The sequence below is a fragment of the Diorhabda carinulata genome, chromosome X (genome assembly GCF_026250575.1).
Source record: "Diorhabda carinulata isolate Delta chromosome X, icDioCari1.1, whole genome shotgun sequence".
Classification (NCBI taxonomy): domain Eukaryota; kingdom Metazoa; phylum Arthropoda; class Insecta; order Coleoptera; family Chrysomelidae; genus Diorhabda; species Diorhabda carinulata.
This window is the reverse complement of record NC_079472.1, coordinates 15,043,206-15,070,492: the sequence shown is the minus strand read 5'-3', so window position 1 is coordinate 15,070,492 and position 27,287 is coordinate 15,043,206. Positions and strand designations below refer to the sequence as shown.

General features: G+C 31.0%; 1 protein-coding gene across 4 annotated transcripts; it reads right to left on the bottom strand.

Annotated features, from left to right (window-relative positions):
* Nucleotides 1–328: 328 nt before the first annotated feature.
* On the bottom strand, nt 329–27,287 carry LOC130900389 (JNK-interacting protein 3). Of its 4 annotated transcripts, XM_057810947.1 has the most exons (19): nt 26,821–27,286; nt 25,540–25,666; nt 25,014–25,395; nt 24,476–24,680; nt 23,822–23,858; nt 23,121–23,156; nt 21,875–21,892; nt 20,475–20,532; nt 19,260–19,536; nt 17,910–18,162; nt 10,789–11,075; nt 9,609–10,133; nt 7,921–8,291; nt 6,665–6,917; nt 6,450–6,585; nt 5,766–6,047; nt 4,941–5,069; nt 3,753–3,831; nt 329–1,378 (listed from the first exon to the last, which is right to left on the bottom strand). In XM_057810947.1, the coding sequence occupies exons 1-19, from the start codon at nt 27,049–27,051 to the stop codon at nt 1,375–1,377; spliced, it is 3,690 nt and encodes a 1,229-aa protein (XP_057666930.1). In that variant the 5' UTR covers nt 27,052–27,286; the 3' UTR covers nt 329–1,374. The 4 variants fall into 4 exon arrangements, with proteins under 4 accessions (XP_057666930.1, XP_057666931.1, XP_057666928.1 ...); XM_057810948.1 differs by lacking the exon at nt 21,875–21,892 and having other exon boundaries at nt 26,821–27,287; XM_057810945.1 differs by lacking the exon at nt 3,753–3,831.

The following is a 27,287-nucleotide window of genomic DNA, read 5'->3' as shown; positions in this document are numbered from 1 at the left end:
CATATTAGTATTCTTATATTATTTTTGCTCACGTTAATGCCTTTAATGGATTTTCTTTCGTTATAGTTTCCTGGGAGTATCTCAACCCCTGTAGGTTGTTCCAGTAACCTTAATTTTCCATATCTACCTTCTTTTCCAGTATTTTTTCTATTGTTCTGTACCTTATTCACTTAAAGGTTCAAGTCTTGTTAAAGATTTATCGGTCTTTACTTTAACAAGTCCTTTCACTCTGGTGTGTTCCGAAACCCATTGGACACAGAGATAAGAATATAAACGGAGGTTCAAAAAGAGGGAGACATTTATAGAAGAGGATAAAATCAAATACAACTTTGGATTATATAAAGTTTTATTCAATACAATAAAAGCACAGTTTGTTATACGGAAAATATTACATTGTCTAAAAATTTACAAATAAATATATAAATTAATTGTTATAAGCAATAATAACATAAATTACATACATATATAGGTACTCTTACATGACAATTTTATTAAAATGTTTGTAACAATACGTAATTGAATTATTATTTTTTTTACATAAATATTTTGGCTATTGGAAATTCTAATATCGTTTTTTTTTTCAAATGGCAAATAAGAAAAAATACCAATTTTATGAAAGATATTTGGTACAACTTTCATGAATAACAAATTAATAACAATAAATTCAAACGTAACATGATAAAAAAAATATACAAAAATCGTTATAATTAATTTTTTCAAATATGGTGTGTCCCCGGAGACTCTATTTAATTTCCAGTCCAGTTAAAAGACTAATTTATAACATAATTTTAGTTTTGAAAAATACCGGGAAAATATTTTGACTATCTACGATCCATACTCAATTTTCCTAAATTTAAATAATATTATGTATTATAATTTAGTCAAAGAGTAACTTCGAAAAGTAAAAATTGAAACCGATAACTTTTTCCTTTACAAGCTTGAGTTCACTTATCCGGGAACATACTGTATACACCATCGTGTGTTATGTGATTTAATTTTATTACATCGAGAATGCGTCACTAGTTGAATTAAATAGTTTTTTGCATCTTCTAAATCTAGAAAAATGTGCTTCGGTTACTACAAGAGAAAAAAAATTATACAAGCAATCTCATAGTTGTAGGAAAAACATTTTCTAAAAAAATGTTTTGGTAACGAAAGACAATGCAAAAAACTAAATTCCTATCACATTTTTTTTCAAAACGTTTAAATAATAAATATTTGCTGTTTGATCCTTAGCACCATTTGTGTTAAGTCGTTGATACTTGCCACACTATTAGGTGGCTCAAATCGTTTGATTTTATTGAATTGCTTCCTGATTGTACTTCCTCTGATAATCCCGTTTCTGTATTACTTATAATACTCTCTTCCATTTCATCACCTTATGAAAAAAAAACTAGTTTGAAAGGATAATTTAAAATAAAAAAAATTTTATTATATGTAACAGCTCTTCATTTTTTTTCTCCAAATTATAATCTCTGGCTATTGGATTTGAAACAAAGTAAATGCAGCAGTGAGTACTAGGTTATTTTATAAAGTGACATATTTCAGGATTGGTCCTGATATAGGAAATATTTTCGTATGCAGGGATGGGATTGTGATAGTCTTCTTTTGTAGAACACTCGCTGTTTATCATTACAATTAATTGAATACAACATTTATGAAATCAATTTGACAAGCGATTAGCCAAGACATTTATCATTTCGATACTTGAGTAATTAAAAATAAAAATAGGTCGGAATTTGATGTATTATGCTTATTCTTTATTTCCTGGTTCATAGTTTGAGGGGTGGTTAAGAAATGTGGTGTTTATAGAAAAGCTCAAATATGAACCAATAGAAATCAAAACAGTTGAAATATGTAAATACTATAAAAAAAGAACAGCCTAATAAGAAAAGTGACAAGTAAAAAGACATAAGAAAAGAAGGAGACGAAGATGGTACAACAAGTAGCACAGGAAGGAGAAAATAATACGACAAATGAATTAAGTAGCAAAGGATCGAAAATAGTGGAAAAAATAGATTTATTTATACAAAAAGGATTAGAGAACATCTTTAACAGAGTAGGTTTGAAGCTAGTCCATTAAAACAATTGTATGATAAAGTACTAGATTTTAAAAACAGTGGTATTTACGAAATTATGACAAAAATTATATTGGACAAACTAAAAGGTCTGTTAATGCATGGTTTATTGACCACTTAGTTCGTATAAGATATGGACGCACAGGAAAATTGGGTATTGCTGTCAGTTATAATATAAAATTGTTAAAATAAACTGTTGGGTGTACCGAGAAAAAATATAAGTATATACAGGTAGACCAAGTTTCAGTTTATCTTCTGTCTCGATAACATATTTATCGAAACGCCCATCAGACAGTGTAATTGTGAATGGTAACATCAAAAACGTGAAAATAGTATACAAGCAACATTAAAAAAATGATCTAACGCATATTTTCTGTAATTACACTTTAAATATTAATATTGTTACAGCTAATAAAGCTAAGCAATAAGCTACATCCTTTAATAGCGAAATAAAATACAGTGATACTTTATACAATAAGCCCATTATTTGGAGGGATTCAGATTATAATTTTGTTGATAAAAAGGTTCAATTCTCATGTTGATACATCTTAAAAACTAACCTTATTACTGACAATCTGGTAGTCCCCAGTCGACTACGGGTAAATTATTCGAACATTGATGTTCAAAAAAAGAAAACCGAGAAGTTTCGACAAGCACAAATCTTCAGACTTGTGAGTTGGGGTAAAACAAGGAACTATCCGTTGACACTCGTTTATAAATTAAATTAAACGAATTAAAAACACCTCCACGTACCGTGAACTACAACCTGAAAAAATATACATCCACATGAACCACAACCGACTCAAGGGCCCAGAGATAGCAGCACAGATGAATGATTCTAGGGATCTGCATTCTACATTAAAAAAGAGATAAGGAGAAGCAGGTCTTCTCGGAAGACCTCAAAATAAACTTAAGATTGTAGTGAGCTAAATAACAAAAAATTAAGTGAGTGTGGGAGAGAATTTATGTGTTTGTGCGTAGGTCAAAGAATGTTGCATCCATGTGTGAAATACAGCGGAAGGTCGGTGGTGGTTTGGGGATGTTTTGGGGGAAGGGGAAACATTCCTCCAAGATTGCTTGAGAGAAATGGAAAGGAAGAATGTACTTTCAGTACAGCCGCCGGATCTCAACCCCATTGAGTTGTGGAAATAATTGTTAAGTCACATCTTTGGAATATCCTGCAAATCGAATGGAACCAAATAGACATTTATTTGTCAAAGTTGTTAAAGACAATGCCAAAATTATGCGCCGAAATAATAAAAGCAAAAGGGGGTTACATTGATGAATCAAAAACTTTAATATGTAATATTTACACACTGTAGTTTTATTATTATCAAAATCGAAAAATCACCTCTGATCCTAATATTTTACTACAATCAGTAAGAGATTTAGTTTGTAGTGCTCAATCTTGGGACGACCGAAACATCTGATTTTATGCTTGCCAATATCAAGGTTGGATACGCCGCCAATATGAAATATTTGATGAGGTTGATCATTTTGATTGATTTTAACAACACTGAAAGAACCACAAAAAATTCCTATTCCGTGCAAGTGTCCTCATTTTAAATGCGACACACTATATGTATCTATCTCTCCTGTATATCTAGTGGGGTAATTGACGATCGATTAATTTTGTGTAAAAATAAAAAAAACATTTTTACCATTGAAACCTACCCCATAGGATTCCCAGGAATATCAGTTAGTAGTTGCCAAACGAGTAGATGAGATGCTCCGTCCTTAGGTTCATCATCTTCTGCAAATGTTTATATTAATATAACATTATTTTTTTTATATCATCTTATTTATTTAAGTAGTGTTAGTGTTTATACAAACTGCAAATTATTTACATAATCCTACTGCTGAAAACCCCAAGGGGTTGGAACGGGTGGAAAGGAACTATAAGAAATCTGATAGGCAAACGGCATAGGTGGCTTTTATGGACCAGGAACCTTTCTGTGTTGTAAGAAAATCTTCCAATTAATCCAAAGAATTCTTTCAGAACTTTGTTACCACCAGATCCAAAACTCATCTTAAAGGGATCAGATTCCGTGGAAAAAATAAGAAACTATTCACCTAGTTCTGGAATACTTTACAGATTAGAAACCTGTAGGACTAACCTAACCTAACCCCTAATTTTTTAGATTACTGGAATTGGAAGGGGAGCTGTAGATGTTCAGATTGGGGGCACAATAAACCTTACAGTATCCTAATCTACATTTATGTTAAGTTAATCTTGTTCAATAACACTTATTGGTATGATTTCTTATATGAATCCTTTCACCTCAATATGTTTTTGTGTATTTACAAAATTTAGTGCCATAGCAACCAACAAGAAATGAATGAACTCTATGATATCAAAATCATAACCTTTTTTTACACCATTGATAAATAAATGTATCAACATTATGTGGTTGAACTGAAGATACAAAGTGCAATCTATAAATATCAATAGGAATCTTGTCGGAGCGTCAGCTTCTTAATAGTCACCTGAAGCCTCTAGACCTTTGACATCTAGAGTCATCCCACATACTGAACTTTCTAAAATGTGTGAGATCCTTTGGGTTGCAGCGATTATAACACCTTGAATTACATACAGACATACAAGTGTTATTATAAACGTACGACTACAATTAATTACCAAATTGATCATTCTTTTTATCTTGTAATTAGTTAATATCAATACTTCTAGTATATCGTCATCACAATTTAGTCTTTTAAACAATATGGCGCGTTAGAAACTACCTTATATTCCTAGGAATCCTTCCATTAAAAATAATATGTGTATAATGTGATGATAAAGCGCATGCAACAATGTTAAGCCCAGCACCACGAAACCATTTCGTTATTTTAGAAAGAACTTACCAATTCTGAAGTCAACGTAACCTTCCCCACCCGAAATAACCAGCATGGCTGAAGGATTTTTTAAATTATTACCGACAGATGACACTGAAGCAGACATAGCTTCGGAAGGAGTCGAGGCAGCACTCATACCTAATAGTAAACATTTTATAAATCTTCCTGTATATCTACAAAAATTTCTTCAAATTAATAGTAAAAAATTAAATTAAATTACTTTCCATGATTACACCGAACTTCTGGATTTGAATCTATCCCAAAACAAAACTGAAATTCCCTCACTTACAATTGAAAAAATTTGTAGGAGATATGTTCACATGGTGTTGTTTGATTAGATTTGTCTTTGAAGGACATAAAAAATTCATTTATGAATCAACAATATACTATATAATTATAATCATCATTTATTTCTCAAATAAAGACATACATTTCTATAAAGATTAACTCTAAAGAATGTCTAATATGGGTTAAGGACTATACTTTGTTTGCTGAATCTAAATGCACTTTCTTCTTCTCAGAAAATCATCAGTAATTATTTCCAGTTTGGTTTAAAACCAAGCTAATTTCATTTCTCTAAAAAGATATCAAAACATTCTGAACTGACTGTACTGAACTTCGAATACAAAGTTATCGTCTTCAGAAGCTGCAGGTAATCTGTTATCTGTAGTCTCTGAAGATGATAACTTTTTATCAAAACGCGTGTCAGACAATGTATTTATGTAGTTTGTTGGTGTAAACACTGTGTTCAGTATGAATATCTCCAACGATTCTAGAAATTCCTTAGTTTTCTAGAAACAGTTGCTTTCAAATTTTTTTATGTTTATTCATTACCTCCACTTCCGGGTACAGCTACAAAGAACTTCACGTTATCTCTGTGACCGTGAAAACTGAGCTGAGCGTGCGCCATAGTACAATAAGGTATGTAACTTCCCGGTACAGGTGGAACTCTGACGGGTAAAGCGTTCCCTCTTGAAACGACAGCACCAGTTGCACTATTACTATCTGATAACGGTACCGATATTATTACTCCATTACTGGTTCCTATCCACAGCCGGTTAGAAGATATAAGAAGACTAGTTATTCGAACTAAAGAAAAACCTAATTTACCAGTACCTGAAACGAAACAAACATTTTTTAATATGTAAAAATAAATATTTGTAAAGGTTTGTTCTCGGTAGCTGCACTGGCAGAACTAGTTCAGAAAGTGTACATTAAAGCGTTCTTTGTAGCAGAACCAGCGCTAGTGTCGCTGTTCTTAGTAGCAGTGCAAGAGAGCTAGTTCACATAGTTCACTAAACTGCTTGCACTAGGTCTGGAGTCTGTTCAGTCAGTGCGATAAGTGTAATCTGGAAACGGTGGCAGTGCATCGTTAATACTACAAGGTCTGAATCACATCAAATAACCTCAAATACGACAATCAACCAATGCTCCATTGCTGTACTGATCCAATTCTAGTGCAGCTACCAAGAACAAACCTGTTTATATGGATCAGAACAATTAATTTAATTCTCTTACCCAACATTTTACTAACGTATGGTTCGATATCAACGTCTTGGAGATGCTGATAGGTATGTGCATTATATAACCTAAGAGTGGAATCCAAACGTATCGATACCCAAACACCTTCACCCAACCACGCCATTTGTCTCACCTAAAAGCGTAAATTTTTGTAAATAATTTTTCTATAATAAAATCACATATCAAATAATATTTATCAATAAATAACTTACCGGACTTTCTCGTCTAGGATGAGCTTCCAGAGTATGAACAATTTTTAAATCGTGAGGTTGCAGAACGTGAATTTTATTTCTATATCCACACCAAACTTTATCTCCCACAATAGCCAATTGACGTACCGATTGATGTGGAAGTCCGAGTTGTACAAGGTGATACCTCGATAAATCCCATTCGCCCTCTGGATCTCTTCTAAATACGGCTACTTGTCCGCAAGCAATAGCCACAACTACCCTTCCTTTTATGTGTCTATTGGTAGAAAATATATTAATTTTCCAAAAAAAAATTGATCTGACGGAAACAGAAGGAGAACAAAGAGGGGTGGCAAATCTGGGAAAGAAAATATCAAGTAGGACACCTAAAGAAGAAGACTTATTTAGAGATACTCAGGTAGTAAAAGAAACACATTATAAAACTCGTATAAGAGGCAAAAAAGATCACTTGGATGACCTCGACATTGATGTTGAGACAACATTATCTCAAACTGTGGGTATCGAAAACTGGATGGACATTGTGAGAGATATATCAAAGACTTACAATAGGATTAGGAGGAGGTTGCGCGAGTATAAACATTATGAAATGACATGACTCGTATGGGAGGTAGTCTCAAATAGTGAAGAAGCTTCCAACTACAGACAGATCAGTTGGATAACTTCGATTTCGGTGCAGAGATAATAATTATAAAGAATGTTACAGCTAAAGGTATCTAGGATTGGATAAAGGTGCCTTAATTTCAACCGCAATGACACGAGTGGAGATGGAGTTTGTAATAGATCAAAACCACTTTGACAATGGAACAAGAATACTATTATTGGAGAAGTTTCAACCGAGGGAATTGAGTGGAAGTTGTAGGAGCTTGAAGACTCCCTGATAATCGAAACGACAAGATTAGGATAAAGTCTCAACTGTGGAATTCCTTTGCAGAGATACAGACATTATGAAGGTTTGACAACTCAGGAATTCTCTACTGATGAACACTAGTATGGGAAGAGGTCTTAAATGAGCTACTTTGGACTTTGATAATGATACAATAAAAGCAAAAGGTTTTAAAGTTGTATGTATCTAGGATTAGATGGTGGTTGGTGGTGACGACCCAACCAACTCCAACCAGGGTTGAAACGATATGGAGAGTTAGATAGAAATTTTTATGATGCCGTAAGTAGAACCACAGCTTATAAAATATTATAGAAACGTTGTTAAATATTAGGGTAGATAATTTATTTATGAATAATCAACATTTTTATTGACTTACACTATAGATATAACTGCATCTTTCATTTTAACTGTATGGAGACATTGTGCCCAATTAGCTACCGACGAATGAACGTAAATATTCCCGTTTTCGTCTCCCATCCACATTGTAGCCAATACACTAGACATGATATCATGACTCGGAACTTCTTCGTTTTGAATATCATCATTTTCGGATTGTTGAGTATTTTTCGAATTATTTTCATCATTTAAATTCGGATCTTCGCTTTTGTTATCATCGGTACTATTTGATGCATTATTTTCATCTACTTTATCTTTAGCATTATCACAATTAATTTTTTCCTGTTTGGCATATTTGTCTCGTCGGTTTACTACAGAATCATCGCGATCAACAAAAATAATTTTCCCAAGCTGAAATTATGATTATTGTTATATACAAAAAAAAACACTTAGATATATTGGTTTACAAAAAATTCAAAATAAAAATAGTTTCCATCATCCAACTTAGCTTCCTCTAGTAGTATGCGAAAAATTTTTTCATTTCAATGTGAAAAATAATGAGCTCAAATCAGATAAAACAAAAAAAATAATACAAAATAAAGGCTTTCACAAAAGGAAAATTTCTGTGAGGTCCAATGTTTCATAATCACTTAGAATACATATAATACCGAATTCCAATGTCTGTATGTATGTAGTAAACCAATTAAAAAAGAAAACACATAAGGATGGGGAATAAATAAACCTTTTCAACTAAAAGTAAAAGCAGTTGTTACAAAAACCGTTTTACATCAAATTTTCTATGGCGATCACACGTCCACAATCACTCCTCGCGTTCCTTTGAACTCTTGTTGGACTTAAACACCAGTGAGAGCCCCATTTCACAAACGATATGCTGACAATGAATCTCGGGAAACGGCAGACTTATATACGGCGCACTTGTCGCTGACTCTGCAATAGGGTGACCGCTTGAGTAGTTTTAACACTTGTTGTATTCATTTTCAGGTAGAATTGTTGTTTGTTGTTAACTGAGATGTATATCGGTTAACTTTGATAGTAATGGTTCAGGTAGCTAACCTTTTATAAGTGTCAGTTACCTCTAATTAGAACTAAAAATCATAAAAAGTGTGGTTGTCGATCATAACATATCGTTGAAGTATGAGAAGAAGAAACAATCAAATATTTTTTTAACTCACGAGTGTATTTATTATTTTAGTATTTAGCATTTTATTTATAAGTATCATCCCTCTATTAATTTATCAATATGGATAATGGGATTCTAGGTCACATCTTAGATGGTACTTTGATATTCAAGAACTTGATGAGTTTCTGTTAATTCAATTGAAGAGCTAGTTCTAGGGGTATTGCAAATGATGTGGTGCAATCTCTTCCTTTTGCTCCTTTTCTACCATACCAGTCCTCTCTTTTTCCAGCCTGTTTGCTATTATGTAACCAATTTCCTACTGTTTTCTTCTACTTATTTTTTTAATTTCCATTTCCATTATCATTTTAACTGTTTTGTCCTCCTTAATCCTCACTATGTGTCCAAACTAACTATTATTGTTCAATTTTTTGGAATTCATTTAGTACTTTCAAGTAATATCTAATTGTTTCTTTCCTTATGTCATAAAGTGTCTTTCTTCAACTATTTTCTTTTTTTTTTTTCTCTATAACGATATATCTCGAAATAAATTGATAAACAAAACTGAGACTTAATTATATTATATTTACCGATGCCATTTCTTCTTGATCTTCTTGATTCCTCATAGTCATTTTACTAGCAGCAGGATTATCAGATAATTCCTGACGAGTACTTTCTTCGTTTTGAGTTGCATCCTTTTCCTTATCATTACTATCAGGATTATTACCTACAACTGAAGGATTATTTTTATCTAAATCATTAACGTTACTACTAAATTCGCATTCGATTTTTGGCATATTATCTTCGTAATCGCTTGGACTAGCACCCGGTACACTGGCAATACAAAGAACGTGTCCCGAACAAACTCCGAAGCTGTTAAGTAGTTCTGCAGGATTGTTGGCGTCGATAATGGTTACCAGACTAGCTGACTGAGTTTGAGAATTATTACTTATCACTTGAGTAGTAGTACAAATCCATACATAAGAGGAAAGTCGCGTTTCCAATAAAGCACCTTCTTTGCCATTATTCAATTCTTGATCAATTAGTTCCATCTCATTCTGTGGTTTCGGAGAAGGTGGTTTGGGTTCTTCTGTGTAAAACACGCTACCCCCTACCTAAAATAATAAGATAAATTAGCCCATTGATGAAGTAAAATTATAAATTAACATTCTTCAATTGTCTTCCTTCTTTGAAATGGAGCACTCTTCATTTTATATCACAAACAGTTATGTAATTTCAATTTAATTTGAATAAATACCCAAAGTTTGTTAAAAAACAGAATTATTTTTTCGTATTGTAAACCATTAATTATTAACTATAAGGAAACCACACTACTAAGTAGAGCAAAAACCAATTATAATGACCCATTGATTTGTAGGGTTCGTAACTATAAAAATATTTATCTAAGCTATGGACAGATACTTTGAATCAAAAATTAAACGATATTAAAGGAAGCCAACCTTCCTAGTATAACATAGTGAGAGTGAGACTTATTTTAGAGCCTAACCTCATTGAAATATTTTATTGAGGTACCGGACCCTAGCTTCGTACCTATTGAATTTAGGGCCTTATACCGACTGAGAAATTAGTTCAGGACGCCAAAATGAGTAATATTTCCAAAATTTAGCAAAATTAATGTCTCTTTGCACGGTAATTTGTGATAAGCTTCAATAATCTGCATAGAATTTCAATATAAAAATTGTACAATCACGTTGTTGTCATTCTAATACAACTTGGTTATCTCAGCAATTTATTATACCATTAACTTACCATCAATCCTCCATCTTTGGTATAACCGCCCATCAAGTTAACACCCGCAGCACACCAAATCCTCATTTCTGGTGTAGTTTCCGCTAATGGACGGCAATATACAGGCACTGGTACCGGTACACCTCCACTACTTTGTCTTCCTTGTGAAGCGGAAGAAGAATTCACTTTACCAGGTAAACTCCATCCGTAAGCTTGTAGTCTACCGTCGTCTTTTTTCACGTGGGCTCTAACTTGTCGATATTGTTCTTTTCTTTCTATCGCTTTTCTCGCCGCCAGTTTATCCACACCTAAAAATATAATAGTTTATTACCCCCAATGATATTTTTAAAGTAGTACTTACATTTCGTATCTACTGTCAATCTATTGCTTTTTTTTATTTATTTATAAGGATAGTCTCCTACATAACCAGATTCGAAATAAATGAAACAATATGCGAAATTTAACATATTTTATTAAATTAACAATCACAAAAAAATGGAAATTTACGATGGACTAGAATATCGAGTCTTTGGTGTTATAAAAACTAATGTTACATCGAGTGATGATCAGTATACTATAAATAATTTTATCTCGGTTTAGTTTCCACTTAAATCTATGAAACTTCATTCCGTTTACACAAGATTAAATAAATATTTGTTATAGAATTTTTCCCGACCTAAGGAATTCACTAGCCTCAAGTTAATATATGGGATGCAATCTACTTCATCTTTAGACCTAGTAAGATCGGATTGTGTATGGATCCAACGCCTTTGTCTGTGTCAGTTCATTTCGAGCCATGAAACAACTTATATAACCCCAAAAATACACGAAAAGAGTGTTAAAGTAACAAAGTTATTGTCGCTTCCACAAAAACTATTCCAGGAAACCGATGGTGAGATTAAATATTCTACTAAAATTTTATGGCGTACTCTAAGAGGTTTTTATTCAAAAAAATAAAAAAAGGGAAATTATAATGCAGTCACAGCTAGATAAAACTATCTAGGTGAAAGTATAATTATTCCTCATGCGGGGTATGAAGAAGAATACCAAAATGACTGTAGCAGCGAAGAATATTTAGGATTCCATCCTGGATTTTGCATCCTAACATAATCGCCAAAAAAAAAATAAGATATCAAGTTCCAGTTATGGAAAAAGTAAAATTGTGCGAATATATTTCATTGTCAATAAATAAAAATTTATAATTTTTCAAAAAACATCCGGTATACGATAAAATTCTCATTCCAATTTATGCCGATTCGCTCACAATTAAAAATGTACCCGTCGAAAACTGGGAAAAGTGTATTCAACAAGTGAAAAAAACAGATTTATATACAGAAATATAAATAGTTGGAAATCGAGAACTTCATGTTATAAAATAATAAATCTGATTAGTATGCTAAACATTCAATTACATACTTTTCAATTTTTCTAAATAGCTAGTATTATTAAGAAAAAGTTATTTTACCAGAATCATTCTTAAAATTAATCGTTCAATATTATTAGTCAAAAATTACCACAAACTTACTACTAATTACCATGATCTACCTGCCCTACATTGTTTTGCAAGAACATAACAATGTTACAACAACCAACCTTGTTCAAAGTATCAAATAAATTAGTAAATTATTAGCATTTAATTTCATTTAATCATATGATTTAAAAGAAACTTATGACCAGGGGTGGTTATAGATCAATAAAAATGTTGTATATTATTTACATTACAACTATTTTTTGTTCCACTGCAATAAAAATTAAATATAAGAATAAAGCATGGAAATTTCACAATATAAATAAATTCCAGTTATACCTGATTAAAATAAATTGAAATGAATCAATATCAAAGCTCGATACATAAAGGTACACAATCCAATATGTACCTTCAACGGATTTCAAAAGAAACAAGTCGTGGGGTAATTCCTCATTATCAATAGACACATATCATCCACCCTATTATCCAGACTTGTTTCTAGAATATGTATTGAGTAGAACAATAACGGAAACGAGAAGTATATTTGCCAAAAAAGGTTTTTTTCTGGCTCGAATCCTTTCTGTGGTACAGGAAAAAATTTCAGGAGAAGACATAATATATCAAAGGATTCTTCTGGTGGAATGGTTCAAAACTGAATCAGCAACAGTTAAGTTAAATACAAAATATCTCAAGATATTAACAACTGTAGGTGAAATTTAACCGTACATTTTTTCAACTTTCAATTTATCTATGATTTGACCACAAACAAACAACATCCCCATAAATATAAAAAAATTGTAACAAAGTTACCAGTCGTGAAGTGAACTCACCATGATTATCATCATAAGCAGTGTTTGCTAATTGAAATATTTCATCTACATATTTATTTTTTCTGAAATTTTTATATTTTTTTTTAAATGGATTCAAAACAAATTAATAAAGTTTCTCTTGTAGAGACAAAAGAATAAAAAAAAATAATATGAAATAACTAAAGACACACCCTATCCAAATGTAAGGGCTAAAAGAAGTATTCCATAGTTTTTCCAGAGAAAATCGATACTGGAAAGCTTTCATTGTTTTTTTTTTATCTTTTTGGGACAATCACACAATTTTTTGAAAAGTATTCAATTTTTTTGTTTCAATTGTGACAAGGATTTTCATAAATGTATGTTTTTTGCTACTTAATGGTTTCATAAAGCAATTTTTTTCTTTAATGACTTGTTAATCTATTCTTCAAATATCGAGATGTCTGTCCTATACGAAACAGGATAATAATTAACGAAATATTCTTTCCGGCACTAAAGTATTCTGGACTGACCCCAGACGTTCACTACCCTTAGGCTTTTGTACAAACTATGAAAGGACATTGTTACAACATTTGTAGGGTCGAGGATGTGACCTAGCCTCCAATTTATCCCGGATACTAGAGTTCATAAAATCTCTCTGGAGGGAGAGCTGTAAATCCATAAATTGAGAATCTGATAGTTGGATGGCTCTATTTTGATATGCACTTGATAAATGATTTTTCAATACATATATCTAGTTGTCAATGTCTGGTTATATTTATTCGATAGCAATATTGAATATTAAAATTCAGCTTACAATCACAATTTGTTGGAAAAAAAATTTGATAATTAATTAATGAATTAATTCAACAATTTCTACAATCTAATACATTCTAGATAATAAATATGGCGTACTAAATAATTACAATCCAGTATATATGAAAATGTTTTCGAAATGACAACCGAAGCAAATTAAAGTTGCCTAGGGTAGGTAGATCACATACTTAAATGTTGGCACTTTATTTTGTCATAGTGTAGGCACTTAAAATTGTAACTAGACTATTTTTCAAATCTATGCAATCTTAATCAAAGAAGCAAAAAATAAAGTCCAATTACCGAATTAATTGAACAACGACAAAAATTTCTTTTATCCCTGTTTATAAACATTAATTCTGGACGAGAATCTAATTGCTATATTGCCCCGAACGTATCGGGGTTAGATATTATTTTTCATTTTAGCTTGCATAGATTTGAAAAATAATTTTCTTATAAATACATTATGCCCAAGTAATATTAATGACTAGAACTGAAGTGATCTATGTAACAAATTAATTAAATATAAATAGTTCCTTATGAATTTTTTTTATAATTTAAAAATAATCCTAATCTAATCCCTTGAAATTATAATATATAAAAAATTATTATGAACTATAGGAAAATATTCTGAATATCCTAAAATCCACAATGAAATCATGAATCAAATTTTTTCAGCATTACGAGGGTTGCTATCTGTAGTTTTTTGTCACAATGTTACATACCTCAACCTCATTTTCGATTATTGTCACTAGAATTTACCAATGAATTTAAGAAATTTCATAGTAATGAAGCCCCATCCTAAAGCAATGTAAAAAACTTCCAAGCTATGCTCAAAGTTATTAAACAAAATCTTCATAACGTGAAATTAGGCATCAACAAGACATTATCATGATCCCACATGACCTCAAAAGAAAGCTTGTATCAACTGGATAAGCTAAAGATCTATTAAAGGCTATGTATATGATATAAATAGGTGACAAATGATAGATCTACGCATGTAACTCAATGGATATAAAGCAGTAATCAACTATGTAGGTCTTTCAATGCAATTGCAACTAAAGCCGTTTGCGAAAGAACCACATCAAGAGAATGGTTGTCTCTTCTGTTGGTATTAACGGTTCAACATCGTAAACTGGTCAATGCTGAATGTTGCATAATCATTTGTTAGAAGTTATTCGAATACTATTTAATGGTAATGCAACACTGCCCAACCAAATGAATCGAGTTAATAGACTACCATATAGAGTCCTGATTTGGTATTTATTGATTCCCTTTTTTTGCATATATAAAAAAAACTGCGTGGTCAACCAGCTACAAGAGTAGAAGAAACGTTAGAAACGGATATTTTGGAATGGAAAAGGTCTATCTAAAATTGAAGTATATTCTGAAAAACAATAAAACGAGTTTCGATTATAAATACTTTGTTTTTTCTTTGCTGGACCAGAAATAGTAATAGGTTTAATTTTATTTTAGACGATATCGAAAACGGTTCACCATCAATTGAAAATGAATAAGTTTTTTTCACTTTTTACAAGCTTTTACCTCCTGATAACAATACAACAGTTTATGATTAACAATAAACATTAAAAACCTTTGCTTTCTAATACTTCTAGGTCAGCATTTAGCAATTTTCAAAAAATGTCACTTGATTGGTTCTAGTTTTCCAAAAAAAAAAAGTTTCCTATTATTTTGAATAGATTTCAGTCCTGATGAAATTATTTAAATTGTCATCGATAGTAAGATAACTTCTTCAAGTATTTTCTATGGAAAAACCATAAATTTTTGAATGGATTATAAATTTATTCTGACATCTTTTCAATTTTCTCAATACATTTTCAAATGTCTAGATCTTTGGTATTAAAAAAATATATAACCAGCCTGGGCCCAAGAAATTGAACAAACGCGTAAAATTTGGAAAAAATATGAGAAAACTGCTCAATTTAATATTTAACAAGGACAAAAAAAATATTGGCATTATAAATTGTGCTGCACAATCATTTAATACAGTTTTAGTAAATAATATTACTATCTCAATAAAGTCTCCTATGGCTTTTATTATTACTTTTAAAATTCATTATATACTATTGAAATGGGTAAATAACCTGCAACAAATTAGTTTCGGTCATCAATCAAGAGAAATGTTTCAATTTCAAATTTAAAGATACGTTAAACTGCACTCATCAACCAAAAAAATAGAACAAACTAGAAAAAATAGTATGATACATAATTGCAGAAATACTCGACAGACATGATACGAAAAGTCAATGCTAATAGGATGGTCTGAAAGAAAAGATACTAGAGCTAACAACACCAAAAAAAGTTCAAAAAAACACGAGTAAATAAACATATAACCAAAAAAGGAAAAAAGGATGAAATGTGGCAACCAAATGATAAGAGAAGCAAAACAAATACGAAAAAATTAAATTCAAAAACGAACCTTAGAAGAAATAAGGAAAATATTTAAAGAAATAATGACATAAAGCTGAGGAAATATGTTATTAGAGAGAAAAATTAATAATATAAAAACGAAAATGTGGACCGAGGAACGTTTTTAAAAGAAAACAAAACAGCATGGAAAGAATAATTCCAAAAACAAATATATTAGGAACATAGAAACAACAAAAAATAAAAAGAATAGTTGGATAGAATTTGAAAAAAGAAAATCAGAAATACAAGATGAGTAATAGAGAATGTTGTACAAATATAAAGAAGCAACCACTAATCACCTTGAGATACTACTATGTAAACAAATTGCTTACAAGAATTAGAAAGGAATGTACACAGTAAGAAGAACGATAAGAAATAATAAGAGAAGTAAATGAAGTTATACAACATATCGAAAATGAAAAAGCAACCAGAGAGAGAGAGAGAGAGAGAGAGAGAGAAACAATCATAGAATCATTGAAGAAATAGAAGATACCGATGAAATGGAAAATTATACTAATAGTACGTACATGAATTAGAATAAGTAGATAAATAAGAATAAAGAAGAGACAAAAGTAAATGCAATAGAAAAAAAAAATAATAATAAATTATATATAAGGATATAACAAAACAAGTAGTGCTGAAGGGATGTTCTATAAGAATAAAATGATAAATTAATGGGAACAATATTAAAAAACGAAGGGGGAAACTAAGAAATAAATGAATAGAACAAATAAAAGTAACTGAGGAAGAAAAGTGAAAAATAGCGAAAGTTTCCAACAGCTGAAAATAGTTTTTCCAGGTTATTAAGAGTACAGATTTACTAAAAACATAAACAAACATTTTTACTATTTGAACGAACATTTCTGGTAATTTAGGACCACACTTGATTTAACTTTTTGCATTAACAGCTTGGAAGTTATTTCTTCATCTCTAATATAATAAACATAAATTATGATGTGAGTCAAAATAATATAATCAGTGACATTGGAAGTGCTATACACAAAAACAAACTCAAAAATACCACCAAGCATCAAGAAAGTCGCTTAGGGCCACCAGAATTGTGAAACTGTTGTGCTATTTCAAATTACTGTCTTGTGGATAGATTTATCTATAACTACTACGATTAATGCTTTTGGTACAGCACCGGACTTATGTTTTTGGAGGTTAGGTTTATTGCAACTACCACTTATCTTTATCCAAGGCATTATGACAACAGGTTGTTAAGTTAATGATGTTCTACAAATAAATCTACTACCTTACCTAAATAGACGTCCATAAGTCCCAATCTAACATGTGTGGGATATAATAAGGAGAAAAATGTCCCAATTATTCTGTCTCTAGTGAGTTAATCTAGTTGATGAAATCAAGGTCGATACATTATTCCTTGTGGGCGTAACCCTTCAAATTTCACTGAATATATTTTAGTATGCACCATATTCATAATTAATCAATGATGTAAAGAGGTCTGCAGATCTTGAAATATTTATAAATAATCAACAGAAAAGTTGTATAAATAATAAAAAATCTCGTTTTGTTTTTTCGAACCTACATAACAGAGTTACCTCAAAACTATGTAATCTTATCACAGACAAAAATTGACAGCAGGTACAAATCATTAAGGTAGAAATTTAATCATAATTCCGTACCAATTTCGGTTTCCAAATCGTGGCGAGGAATACGAGGTAAAGCTTTAATACCTGGTGTTACTTGATTCGACACCGTTTGGTACCTCAATTGAGGAATCATCATCGGTCTTTGAACTCTATCGTTTCCGGAAAATAGATTACTAAAAAATTTCCAAATACTTTTATTACTGTTTTTCTCGAATGGCGCATCATTTTTTGATGCTCTCAACATTTCACTCCAACGAACCGCTTCTTGAAGTTCCATAAAACGTTCCTAAAATTAAATATGAACAGAACTATTCAAGCATTTTTCTTAAATAACAGACAAATGATAGTTTAAATGTTTCAATGCAAACTATTACACTTTGCTTTAAAAAACGACAATTTCCAATGGCAGACTATAATTTGCTATCGAAAATGGCAGTTTGCAAAGGCAGACTATAGTTTTTTATCAAAAAAAGAACAATTTTCAAAGGCAAACTGAAGTTTGTTATCAAAAGTTTCCATTGGCAGACTAAAATTTGTTATTAAAAAAAAATATTTTTCAAAGGCAGATTAAAGTTTCTTATAAAAAAAGTACAATGTTCATTGACAGAATAAAGTTTGTTATTACAAAACAATATTTTTAAAAGGCAGACTTACGTTTCTAATCAAAAAAGACAGTTTTCATTGGCAGACTAAAGTTTGTAATAACAAAAAAATCTTTTTAAAAGGCAGACTGAAGTTTGTTATTACAAAGAAATCTTTTTCAAAGGCAGACTGAAGTTTGTTACAACAAAGTTAGTTTTCATCGGCAGTCTAGATTTTGTTATTACAAAAAAAAAATATTTCTTAAAGGTAAACTATTGTTTGTTACTAAAAAAGATAATTTACAAACGCAGACTATAGTTTGTTATCACAAAAAAGCAATTCCCATAAGGCAGACTATAATTTGCAATCAAAAAGACAGTTTTCATCGGCAGACTATAGTTTGTTAGAAAAAAGAAGAGTTTTCAAAGGCAGACTGAAGTTTATTACAGAAAAAAATTTTTCAAAAGAAAATTTTCATTGGCTTTTCATTGGCTGACTAAAGTTTGTTATCAAAAAAGATAGTTTTTATTGCCAAACCGAAGTTTGTTATCAAAAAACACAGTTTACATTGGCAGAATAGAGTTTGTTGTTACAAAAAAATATGTTTTAAAGGCAGACTGAAGTTTGTTATCAAAAAAGATAGTTTCGAAAGGCACACTACAGTTTGCTATTAAAAAAGGATTTTTCCATTACTATAGTTATAAAAAAAAACATTTCGTTGGTTTGTTGTTATAATGTTTATAATAATTAGGAAATAACTTTGAGATGAGCAATTCCTTTCACAATAACTCTATTACTAACCTTATATTGATTACGTTCCATGAGAACTCTGGCCATTTCAACTCTCGTAAACCTTTTTCTTTGAGCCATTGGTATGTCAGCTTCGTCATCGGCCTCTTGTTTCGCTTCGTTTGCTTCTTTAACTTTTCTCAATTCATCTTCCAAATCACTTATTCTCTCTTTAAGCTTCGTTCTGGAAACATTCAATGATAAAATTTCTTCTCGTAACATATCGATTTCACCAGTTAATTCATCCACCTTCACAATTAAATCGTCTTTTACTACGTTCAAGGCATTCCTAAAAGAAAACAATCATTATATATAATGAATACTGTATAGCTAGCTACTTGTTACCTTTCAATAGTCATATTTCTGCTTTAAATAAGGAAACAGGGATTTTTTCGGGAAAGGAAACAGGGAACTGGAAGAAATTGCAAGAAAATATAGATAAACATCATCTTTTATTCTGAAATTCTAACAAACAAAAATAGTTTCATCTAAGTAATAATTAAATTTGAATAAGATTTGGCATGTACTCGTTTGATGTTCATTTGTATATAATTTTTTAGTAGCAAGCGGTTTATTTATAGTATTTCTTCTTAATAATTTCTAGAACTTCTTAGAATTTTATTTGGGTATATAAATGATTTGTGTAAGGGCAGTTAGTTAATTTTTAAATAAATAGTCGTAGTGAAAATAACGAATTAGTGAAAGCAATCGCAGAAATTATTTAAATGATATTTATGAGTAAATTTGTCGTTATAGCGACCGTTTTGGAATTGTCATCGATCATCTTCAAAAGAAATAAAAAATAACAGGAAAATATTACTCATTACGCTCGATAAGGTAAAGGGAGAAATTACAAAAGAAAACGAACAAATTTAAAGAAAAAAAAGTACTTTTCCATCAGGACAACGAATTTTCTCATACTTCGATTACTCCCATGGCTAAAATAAACATAAATGCATATTTTGAGGAAAGAGATGGGAACTATTGTTTAGAAGGGTTAAAGGGTTGTTTCTTTGCTAGGTCGAAAACTATTCCCCTCGTATATTGGGTTCAGAAACTTAAGGGGTGGGTCAGGCATGTTTATTATGACTAGCATTGTAATAGTGAAAATACGACTCGTAGAGAATATGAAAATATTTAATTAAAAAGAAAAAGTGTCTCCGAACAGGGTTAAAAATTTTAGCAAAAAAATATTTGAAAGTTATAAAGTGATTCAAAAATACTTACTTAGTTGCTAATAGCTCGTTATTTTCCATTATTAAATTCTCAACTTCTTTCCCCATACCTATAATTGGAGGTAAAATCAATTATTTTTTCAAATAATTTAGAATAAATATTGCAAATGCTATTTAATGTTTTTAATAACAGAAATCAAAGTTTACAAAACGTTTCAAATATTGCAAATGCTATTTAATGTTTTTAATAACAGAAATCAAAGTTTACAAAACGTTTCAATAGAATTTTTCTAAATCCCCTGTCTCTTTTATATACCTACCAATCTGATTTTTACCCATACCCAAGAAAAGATACCAAAATTTACAGAAAAAAAAGAACAGCCACAGTTTCAACAGACAAAGCAAAGCATAAGAGAAAGAAAATAAATCCATGGAGAAAACAACATTGATAGAAAAAAAGAGGGTTTCTAAAAAAGTATTCCAATCAAATAAGGGAAGTAATGATGATGATTTTTCTAGTATAATTTGTTTACAATAGATCCAATGTCAAGTTTGCAGGGCTCATACAAAATTTGTACCTATCAAGTGCAACAGTGACAAAGACACATAAGTCTCAAGATCTTAGTAATATTTTTTTTTTCTAATTTTGAATAGAAATACTAAATCGAATCCTAAAGTTAAGCTTAAGACATATTGATGTTTTGATTCTATTTTTAGTTCAATTACTTAAAATTTTGTTGTTATACACCCGAAAAAATATTGAATGTCGAATACAAATTTTATTTCATGTTTAGCTAACATTGAACCCGTGGTATCACTAGAGGGTTTCACTAGACTTTCTGAGTGCTCAATCTAGAAATAAATTTCAATGGTTCATATACAGCTGTAGAACAAATGATTAAGAGTTATCGTTGAAGAGTTACAACTGTTCAAATTAAAAATTGCTCAACTAGCCCCTTCCTACCCCAATTGATAAAATAAATGTTTCAAAAAATGTGTGGGATACATCATTTATCACAATCGAAATGAATTAACGAAGAAGAAAAAAGACTCCAAATATGAGTAAGAAACTAGAGACAATGAGAACAATCGAAAGGAAAATTAAAAACTCTACATGACAGAATTTTGAATGAAAATGTTAAAGGACAATACAAGACACAGGAAGGTGGGTGAGACAGAGACGAAAATTCTGGAACAAACTTATAAAAATAATGAAAGGCAGGTAGACTTGTTAAGAACACAAAAATTAACAACCAGAAAGAAGAAAACCATAGCGAGAATGCTTCCGTCTTCCAGGGCGTTAGCCTATTAATATGTTAGAAAGCAGAAGAAGCGTTCTTTGCCTACAGACCATATCTAATTATGAAAGATCTTACGTTGCGTATAAAAAAGGTAATCATTTTTTAATTATATCATTATTTTTGCCAGTGCAGTTTAAAAAAACATACTCACCATAAAAGTTATCGTTGACTGTCCAAGGCAAGATTAAATGAAACAAAAAAGCGTTAGGTTTAAACAAGCATTAGTAGGTTATCTTGAAAAACACTAAAATTTACTACTTTCAATCTCATACTATTAAACTTTACTTTGCATAAATCACAAACTGAGTATTAGCATGTCCTGTAAACTCGTTCAATATGTTAAAATAAAAATTTAATTTAAGGATACTCGTTATAAATTTAAAATAAACTACAGAACTATAAGGCCGACCGCCCACGATGCAATGTTTTGAAATAAAGGTTGCAAACCTGTTGATATTACAATGGTTTGGCAGTTTCAGTTGTTTCATTTGATTATTTTATTTTCTTCAATTTGAATGATAAAGAACTGAACCTCATATATGTGGGAGAAGTGGAAAAACAGTGCTCGCCATACAACTGTCTTAGCTCAGCATTTCTCCAGATCCTGCACACACCATTTTCGAAAACAAGGTCATAAATCTTTTGTACGATCTTAGGGTCCCAGAAGTTCAGTCATCAAATCCCAAAGATATTTGAATTGGTGGCACACAGTGAAGCGATTTTCTCCTTGAGGTTCTCATGTACATGGTTCATCGATTTTGCTTCAGCTACTGGCTCGAACTTCGCAACCGCTCCTGAAAGAGCTGAAGTGTCAACAAAAGCTGCATAGGCGATATGCTATGTGAGCCTATTGCAAATAGTTCGTCCGGTATTCACCTTTCAGTGAGAAATTGAATAGTGCTCTCGCTCTAGTCTCCCTGACGCAAACCTGTGTTCACAGTAGGAACTGTGCCTAGAGACCCCTTCACTCTGCCAGAGGCGTTTTCATTGTCAGTAACCATACGCGCCAGCTTATTCGGGACGCCAAACCCCTCCGGGTCCTCAGCTTACTGTCGTACGCCTGGCGGAGGTCAATGAAGGATTTAAGTAGTAGGAAATTAAATAAAACTGTTGATAACGAATCGTCCTGTTTTAAGCCTTTTTTTGTTTGTAATTTTTCGAATAAGCTTCCTTCTATAGCTACTATATTTTCGATTTCACATCTATTAATTCATTTATAATACAATTTTCAGATGTGAATAGTATGAAAATATATTTTATAAACAGGGTTTTGTTATAGCTGCTTTTAAAAATGATTAATACCAAAACAAGTTAGACTGTCATCAAGCATTCTTATAAAAGAAAAGTTAGAGCTTTAAAGTATATAAGAGTAATATTTAGATATTGAAAATTATTACCTGAAGACGCATATTCTCCTGGATGGACCCATCCGCCTTGAAATTACATAAATATTTGTAAATACAAAGATACAACAGATATAATATTTAAGCTAATGTATTAGTCAGCAATTAACTGAGTCATCAACCTGCATATATTGAGACATAAGAGACTACATAACCTTAAAATGCCTCTTCAGCAGTTCAAAAAATCTACATCTGATAACATAGGCAAAATCATTAAATAAAAAACAAAGTTATTATTCTCCTAAACAGAAACCAGATAAATAGTACTGCACGGTTAATGATTTTACAATGGAAGAGCAGACAGCTCGAGACAACTTGTTCACTAACTGAGGTCCTTTTTCAATTTTTATCTTTACTACGCAATCGAAATTTTCAGCGTTTTCCCCATTTCATCCTGTTTAACATCTACTTCCTAATTAAGAAATTTCATTAATTTCCTAATAAAGGGTCAACCACTTAAAGGTAGTTACAGGAATATCCCAAAAGCCGAAGTCAGTTTGAACAATCTCCCAAAAGCCGAAAAAAAATGAATTTATTCTCTGGTACCAACGTCACAATAAAAGGTCAGCATCTTACAGTCAACTTTAAAGATACTACAGGAAAACAGATTTTGGAATTTTCATGTTGAATCAGGTATAGGAGAGAAAATAATTCCTTATCTGTAAAATATTGTGTTGTATTGAATAATTAATTACCTGTAATATCTCCGGAGTCATCATCTGCATCAACGTCCTAAAAACGAGTATTGAATAAATATTGTTTCAGTTATTAAATTATTAAATAATCATGTTGCTTTTTCTTTTGCATCTCAGAGTTAGTTTTTCATTTATAATAAATCAACAAAAATAATACTGGGGATATATATAGAAACAACAAGAAAAACTTTAATAAAGTGGGTAAAATAAAGATAATAAAAATGAACTAAAAACGGTAGAGATTAATGAAGAACAAAATAAAATATAATTTCATAGTGGCACTGTAAGAAATACAATGAAAAAAACAAGGAATTATAGAAGAAAAAAAAGAATTCCCCTTGTACTACTACTTAGGATAATTTCAAGAATTAAACATTGTAATAACCCAATTCACAACCAAATACCCTTCTGAACCAAAATTCAACCCAATGATGTCTGAAAGCATTAACCAAGAAATTTGCTCAATAATAAAGGATCCAAACATTTGCGCAAGATCTTATCACTCACAACAAATAATTGACAAATATTACTTTGAATTGAATCTATAAAATACCTTTCTAACTACAGAAACACTTTGTATCTCATTTTAACACACATAATTTTGGAGGGCAATGGGCAAAAGAGCCCCAATTGACAATATTCATCATAACTTACATGATAACTCAACTCTTGATACAATGTATTGCCGCTCCTTTGCTCCCTTTTAGTATTTATTCGACTATTGTTATTTTGCATTGGTTGTTGCGGTGTAACGGGTGATGTAATTACAGATTTATTTTCTAGATTTATGGTATCAGTCGCCTGACCTCTCTCAACTTTAAGAACCCCATCTCTAACATTGTCCAGTTCACTATGTAAGCTAAAAAACAAAAACATTTGATCACCATATAAAGATCCATAGCACATGCTGCTAAATGTAATCAATAGATATCAAAGGATTATACATAAGCTTAGTGCACAATTTTAGGGATTGAATACATCTTTATGTTAAGTTATACATATAGAAATTATGGATACACTATGCAAGAAATAATTAAAATATCCTCAAAAGACAATTAGAGAAGTAGTAATCCCAAGTCATCAGAGGTAATTTGTCTATTTCAATACACAACACTAGAGTCACCATCATGTAAATATCACAGGCTAGAATAAACTCAATGAATGACCAAATGTTTGAAGATATATATATTACCTAGGTGAAGAATGAGCACTACTTATAGGAGAAGATGGTACACTATCGACTATTTCAGCATTTGCAAGTGATTCAAAACCAAAAGATATTGGTCCTGAACTTCTTCCAACATTTAAACGATTTGAATTCAATCGTCCTGGATCAGTCCTTTCATTGGCTAATTGCTGACTAGAATGTAACAATTTGGTTCTTTCCATATAATCTACGTGTGTTTTAAACAACTCTGTATATCTTTCATGTAACTTTGCATATTCTTTTTTCAATTCAGTTTCTCTTTCTTCTAAGCGACCTGCATGCTCCATAGAATTTTTGTGTTTTAATTCCAGCATTCTAACAATACTTTCGAGAGCTTCTAAGCGTGTCGTCATCTCCTTGCGTTCTCCTAAAAATTAGGAAATAGTCCATTAAACATCATTAAATATAATTTGATATTTAATCGTTGATATAGAATATAATTTGAATAGAAAATTCTATTGTTGAGGAATTATGAAAAATTGATTTGAACTAGAAAAGTTGTTTATAATACCTTCTGCTGCATCTTCATATTCTAATAATTTTTGTTCAGATGTCTTTCTCGCGCCTTTTTCTCGTTCATATTGAGTTACTAGTTGTTCATTATCTTCTCGAAGTAACTCTAGTTCAACATCATGTTCCTACAAAAACCAAATTATAAAATTTTTTGTTCTAAGGAGAATATGCATGTCCCATATGAGGTTGATCCAAACATGAAAAAAATTACCAAGGCACTAAACAACACTTGTAAAGCAGCCACCATCTATATGTAACCCATTCCCCTACCTTTACTTCTACTACTACTATATTAGATAGTAGCTTTTGAATTATGGAGACTCTGTACAAGAAGTTTGAACAGACTTTTAACAATAAACATCTATCACATCCACTTGAGAAACTAAACAAGGTAGTTGAGTGAAATCCAGAAGATTTCTCATGATGTTAACATAGAACCACAACTAAATTGTGAAATCCAATCTGTTTTAGTGCAATAGTAAATAACATAATGGTTCTCATTTGGAATATTTGAAGGTAAAGAAATGTAAAAGGAAAGATACTGATTTTGAAAATACATTAATAGCAGCAATGGTTTATATATATTTTTGAGTATTTTGTCTACAAATTGTTCAAAAGAAAGAACTTTTTATAATTTGAAAAGAGTAAAAACCTATTTACATGCAAGTATGGGTCTAATGAAATAAAGTTACTTTAAATTTTGAATAAAAATATTGTTCAAAATTAATAAAATGTATTTTAACATTAAGAACGGCGCGATGAATAAGGTTAAGGGCTGCATCAAGCCTAAATCCATCACTAAGTAGTATCTATATTTATACTATTTATTTGTTTACTGTAAATCCACCAGTAATGTTTATTAGGAAAGTTTTTAAACATTTGTGATAATATGAAAAAAAAATTTTATAATTTTTTTACAATTAATTTCAATCCAGTACCTAATCATGTATGATTTCACAATTACTTTTGATAACACCAACAATAGTTATATCGAATTTTACAACCAATTTAAAAGCAAATTGTTTTTTTACATTTGATTCTCGATAGTGTTAAAAGTATATTTCATGCAAATATTATGAAAGTCTTTAATTCACAACAATAATAATATAATGTAAATATTATGCTATGTTGAGTATAAATCTCAAACAGCTTCATAAAAAATAGATACGTGAATTAATGGATAGTAAACTTATTTCTGTATTACTATTAAACAATGTTAAATATTTTTTTCTTATGAAATAATTGAATCCTAATAGATGAAGAAATATAATTCATTTACCTGATTTTGTTGATAAGCTGCATCTAAACATTCCAAAACATTAACTAGCAGGGGCATTAATGTTTTAACCACATCCTCATCATATCTTGCTATCATTCTTTCAAACTCCTGGTATATACTACCTGCCAATGACTGTACTTTTTCAGACATAACTACGTGGGAATCTTCATGAGTTCCATACACTGTCTCGCCTCCGAGAACTAGGCTGCCCCCCGAATCTTCTAAATTCATTGTTTGGCTAATTAAGCACTATGAAGAAATTCAATTTTGATTATATTCACTAGATATTCCACTATTATTCATATTATATGAAAAATTCTTTCCATTAACTGGAAATTAAACATAATTTTCTTACTCTCAAGAGAATGTTTTGCTAAGAATACTTTCTTTTCGACCCTCTGATTTTGACAATTCCGTCACAGACTTATCACATCATCTTTTCTCTGAATTATGCGCAAGAATGCGCT